General features: G+C 45.2%; 1 protein-coding gene across 2 annotated transcripts; it reads left to right on the top strand.

Moving 5' to 3' along the window:
• Nucleotides 1-314: 314 nt before the first annotated feature.
• LOC112280235 (soluble inorganic pyrophosphatase 1) lies at nucleotides 315-4,209 on the top strand. 2 transcript variants are annotated; one of them, XM_024515485.3, is made up of 9 exons: nucleotides 315-656; nucleotides 1,461-1,651; nucleotides 1,820-1,848; nucleotides 2,150-2,215; nucleotides 2,323-2,430; nucleotides 2,922-2,987; nucleotides 3,091-3,211; nucleotides 3,343-3,424; nucleotides 3,685-4,209. In XM_024515485.3, exons 2-9 carry the CDS (start codon nucleotides 1,510-1,512, stop codon nucleotides 3,725-3,727), a joined length of 657 nt encoding a protein of 218 aa, XP_024371253.1. In that variant the 5' UTR covers nucleotides 315-656; nucleotides 1,461-1,509; the 3' UTR covers nucleotides 3,728-4,209. The 2 variants fall into 2 exon arrangements, with proteins under 2 accessions (XP_024371253.1, XP_024371255.1); XM_024515487.3 differs by having other exon boundaries at nucleotides 631-1,255.
• Nucleotides 4,210-5,051: the final 842 nt, after the last annotated feature.

The following is a 5,051-nucleotide window of genomic DNA, read 5'->3' as shown; positions in this document are numbered from 1 at the left end:
GGGTGCGAGGGAGTGCATGGTGAAGGGAGATGGGGGGGGGGGGATTCCACATGAAATCAACACAAGGACAGGGTGGTCAGGGGGAGGGCAGGGCAGTTGGGGGGGGGGGGGGGCACGAAGTCATGAGGACGAGGCATTTGTCACGAGGACTATTCGCAGCCGCGCTGCGCATCGAACGCGGAGTTGGGGGGAAGGGGGGAAAGTGGACAGAATTGGCAATGCGCCATGGGCTCCTTGTCCAACATCGCCGGAGATCATTCGTCCGTGGATGATAAATAGGCGGGGATGGACGAGACTTCGTGGCGGGGGGGCTCTATTAGAGAGCATGTAGCAGAGCAGCTCTGCTCAAGCACAGCCCAAGTCCCACGTGCCCCTGCCTTCTCACCGTCTCGCTTCTCTGCCTCGCCGCCCTTGCCTTGCCTTGCCCCGCTCTCGCATTTCATTCCCCCACGCGCGTTCCTTCCTGCGCTTCCCTCTTGTTTGTTTGTTTGTTTGTTTGTTTGTTTTTTTTTTTGCTACGCGCTGTCCAGTTCCGTCGTGTTTTTGATGTTTTGATCAAGTTGCTGCGAGGATAGAGAGAGGAGGTCAGTCGGAGGTCCGCGCGGTGAGCGCGGGTTGGAAGTTTTGAGGGGGGCGAGGAGCTGCATTGGGTGCGGGTGAGCAGATCTGATCTTCTCTCTGAGCTTGTGTAGCAAGTTGGAGTGCAATTTTGAACGGCATTATGGTTGAAAACTGGATCGAGAGGGAGCATTGGGGAATGTTGGGAAGTTGGGTGTGTTTTGGCCACGGAGAATGGTTTGGTTCTTGTCGTATTTTGTCAGGAGAGCTTCAAATGTGACTAGATACGAAGGAGTTCGCTGTCGTTGGAAGACATTCTTTACGCTATAGAATTTAGATCAGGAGGAGCAGTGGGCTAAATTGACAGTCCATTGTTGAGTGTTGGCCTGGGAAGTGGAAGTTCGTGGAACAAGACGTTCAAGAGTGTTGATCAGATTCGTGCTCGTTGAATGAGTATTGAAGCTTGATTTCTGTTCTGGAAGTTTGGATCATGTTTGGGCAGCGTTTTGTTCGGGAATTTTTCTGTTCTGGTAATTCCATAGACAGAATCTATTGCCATTCGTTGCTGGGCCGCTCGTCCTGGTTATGCGGTCGTTTGAAGAGATTATGCGGCCAGTTACATCTCCATCGCATTCCACTTTTATCCTACCGTTTGCGCGAAAAGCTGATGAGGCGGATCCGAAACGTGTTCTGAGCGGTAGTTTTCACCGCGTTTCTTCCCGTTACTTCACATCGAGTCGGAGCAAGTTGTAAAGTTAAATGGTAGTGAAAGTTTCCAAGATAAAGCCAGTTCATCTATGGCCATTAACCCCTCAACCTCTCTAGTAGCCCTTGTGAGATTCGTTTTTCTGGTGCCTGGCGGGTGGTATTAAAATTACCTTTGTGTGTCTTCTTAAATGTAGGAAGGATTTCTGAGATACATAGAGTGAGCTTCGGGGTGAAGCTGACAGCATGGCTTCCAATGGGGTCGCAGCAGTTCCATCGAAGAAGGGTTCAACTGCAGTTCACAAGGCTACTCCACTGAACAGCCGGATTATGACGACGATGGAGCGTCGTACTGTCGCTGCACATCCATGGCATGATCTCGAAATCGGTATGTGGGTTTGTACCGACAGGATTTTTGGTTAGTTGTGGAAATGGCCGCGAGTCGGGAAGAGAGTGTCATAGGTGTTTATCGTGCATTGCTTATCGTTGTAGGTGTAGTTGGAAGTATCTGAATGATGAGGTTCTGAATTGGTGTGTGTTGTATTGCCTTTTTCAGGGCCTGCTGCTCCAGAAATCTTTAACTGTGTAAGTCTCTCATGTATGTAAGACAGTCGTGTTTGCGGGTGTTTTTTCAGTGTGAGCGTTGGTGGTTTTTTTGTGAGTTTCTCGGTCGTATTTTGGAACACTTCCTTGTGTAGAAAAGTTGTGTACAATTTGGAGCAGTTGGCCTTTAGAGGCGATATCCATGGCTGCGGGGGCCGGTGGTAATTGTGGACAAGGTTTTCGGCCCGTGGGGTGTGATAATTTCACAGCAGCATATCCCGCAGCACGGCTGGGAGTCATTTAGATAGTCACAGTTTATGACAAGGTTGAGCCACACGTGCAGGTTGTCGAGATCAACAGAGGGAGCAAGGTGAAGTACGAGCTTGACAAGAAGAGCGGTCTGATGAAGGTGAATGTTTAGATTGGGAGATTTCTGAAGGGGTTTGGTAATGCATGTTGACGAGATGTATGCTGTGTTTCGACCGCTCATTGTTCTGAACATCGGTTGCTCTGCAGGTGGATCGTATCCTATACTCGTCTGTGGTGTACCCGCACAATTATGGTTTCATTCCACGCACCCTTTGCGAGGACGAGGATCCCATCGATGTTCTGGTCATCATGCAGGTAGCGTCCTTTGTGCGTGAATGAAGTTAGTGGCACGACTGTGCGTAATCCCGCTATTGGATGAGTTGAGAGCAGAAGAGGCGTGTTTGAATGGAGTGTGCGGGCTGAAGTGTGAGGTGTCGTGCTGAGAAGCGTGGTTGATTGGCCGATTGTGGAGATACCGCATTCGTGCTCAGGAGTAGTGGGTTGGGTGTCAAACATATCCCTCGCTCCGGTGTGATCGGTGGCAGTTTGTTGTGAGAACTATGGGTCGCAGTAGACAAGTCGTTTGCCGAGGTGGATGTTGTCTTGGATGTGGCGAGTTTGTGAGTCTAGCAGCGATGGCTGGTGAAAGGGTGTGATTTGTGTTCGTGGTCGCAGGAATTTGTGATTTTAGTTGTTCTTGAATGTAGGCCTTGATGTGGTGGAGAAGCAATGGGATTTGTTGGACACTTGGAAGGTGGTGTGCATTACTTTTTGGGGGGCAGCACTGATGGTTGACTTGGTTGCAGGAACCCGTGATGCCTGGATCGTTTGTCCGAGCTAGAGCCATTGGGTTGATGCCTATGATCGATCAGGTTAGAAGCTGTTGCGCTCGCACTGTGTGGCTGTTTGTGTCGTGGAAAAGGTTGTGGATGTGTTTTCTGCGGGTTAGCAACGTGAGATCTGTTCGGAATGCAGGGTGAGAAGGACGACAAGATCATCGCCGTGTGTGCCGACGACCCCGAGTACAGACATTTCAAGGACATCAACGAGCTTCCACCGCACCGATTGGCGGAGATTCGGCGGTTCTTTGAGGATTGTAAGTGCCGAGTGAGGTGACGCGGTGATGTGCATAATGGTCCAAGATGTGGACGTGAGAGAGAGAGGTGTCTTTGCTTGTGGTGATGTGTGACGTTTGTAACCGGCAGGGATGGGTTTGGGGTGAATCAGACAAGAAGAATGAGAACAAGGAAGTAACGGTGGATAACTTCCTGGGCCACGAAGCTGCGATTCAAGCCATCAGTCACTCCATGTAAGCGTTCTTGTCGAGAATTCCTATTTGATGTGTTGAGATGTGTTGGAAGATGGCATTTCCTATGAAGATGCAATTTGATTGCCATGGAGCTGATTTGTGATGTATGATTGGGTTATGAGTAACAGAGTTGTTAGTCGTGCGATTATGGGGTGTTCGGGGCCTTTCATGAGTGGTGTTTTTTTCAATGAATACAATTTTCTTTTTTTTATCACGTTTACATTTGTACAGGCTCATGGATGGCGACGTGCATTTTGCAGGGATCTTTATGCGTCGTATATCGTGGAAAGTTTACGACATTGAAAAGAACTATGCACCTGCTTGCCAAGACGTTTAGTTGTAGGAGAGGGTCAGCGGTAAAAGCATGCAAATTATTTACCTGATTGTGTGACCACTAGAATCGCTCATTTGCGACGGGTCATGTTGCGGCATGAGCCTGACGAGGAGTTTTAGGTCCACCTGTTTACTTCAATGCTACGGTCTCGTCTTGGTGGTGGTAGCGTCGTCAGAATCGATGAGTGCTCCATCTATAGCTTCAGGTTCTGGTTGGGTGGTTGTTGTACTGAGCGTTTTGTTCGGGACAAGGTCACCACCACTAGTCGGTTCTGAGACGGCACAGTTCCTAGCTTGCCTGATTTTTATTTAAATTTATTAAGACAGAACATTCTTTGGAAGCTACTCTGTGCAAGCTTTTGATGATGAGATAGAGATATTTTTGAACTGTTCTGGATTGTTTAGAATGTAACGCATTAACTAAAATTATTTTGCCTATTGCATTCATCACATGTTTGTCTGTACTGCTGAATTGCTTTTATTTGACTCTTTTTAATTTTAAGTATTGTTGAATCTTTTCCTGGATTGTGTTACAGCTGTCCAGTCGGTTAATGATAATATTGTAGTGCAGTGACTTCTGATACATAGGATTTTAGTAGTTGGATTGATTTTGTACCGAGTGTGTTTCTAAGTAATTGTTCATAGGGAAAATGGTAGAGGATCTTAGGAACATACGGCAGCATTTTAAAGATATAATTTTATCGAAGTAATCTTCCATAATTTGGGATTTAGGTTATTATTTAGGTAATCCGAGTGTAGTTAGATTGGTTATTAAAAAATTAGAAAGTTTCTAACCAGAAGGACTTTTTTCATTTAATAATCACTTTTGACAAAAATAATCCAGGTGATTTTAAGTATCAATAACATGGTACAACTTAATAAATGTTTTTTACAAAACTATCCTTATATTTAAAACTAATGATTTTTGTCATTGAAATATTAAAGTAAATCTATTTGGATAGACTATTGTAAAATTACTTTGCCATCCATTAGAAAGAGTACATAGAATCTACAGTCTTAATTTTACAAAATTAGAATCTTAATGTTAATGTTAATTGAATCTTAATGTTAAAGCTATACTTACACGAAAATATATATATATATATATATATATATATATATTGTTGTTGACATGATGACAAATTTTGCTTGATGCAATTTTTGAATTCAAACCACAAACCTCCTGGGAAAATATTTTAGAATTTTTAGGTCCAACTTGCCATTATTAAGTAGTTTAGGGTCATTGCAAACCATCATGAAACAATTGTATTCTATTTACTAACCAACTCTATAC

Source organism: Physcomitrium patens, chromosome 3 (assembly GCF_059467195.1).
Source record: "Physcomitrium patens ecotype Gransden chromosome 3, ASM5946719v1, whole genome shotgun sequence".
NCBI classification, from domain to species: Eukaryota; Viridiplantae; Streptophyta; class Bryopsida; order Funariales; family Funariaceae; genus Physcomitrium; species Physcomitrium patens.
The sequence above is the reverse complement of the archived record's forward strand: the minus strand, read 5'-3'. Positions and strand labels throughout refer to the sequence as shown.

Bases quoted from the DNA above. Each gene is read 5' to 3' on its own strand.
- LOC112280235 (XM_024515485.3), top strand. From the start codon at position 1,510: ATGGCTTCCAATGGGGTCGCAGCAGTTCCATCGAAGAAGGGTTCAACT. The intron at 1,849-2,149 runs GTAAGTCTCTCA...CCACACGTGCAG, and splicing joins CTCCAGAAATCTTTAACTGT to GTTGTCGAGATCAACAGAGG. The intron at 3,425-3,684 runs GTAAGCGTTCTT...TGCATTTTGCAG, and splicing joins CAAGCCATCAGTCACTCCAT to GGATCTTTATGCGTCGTATA.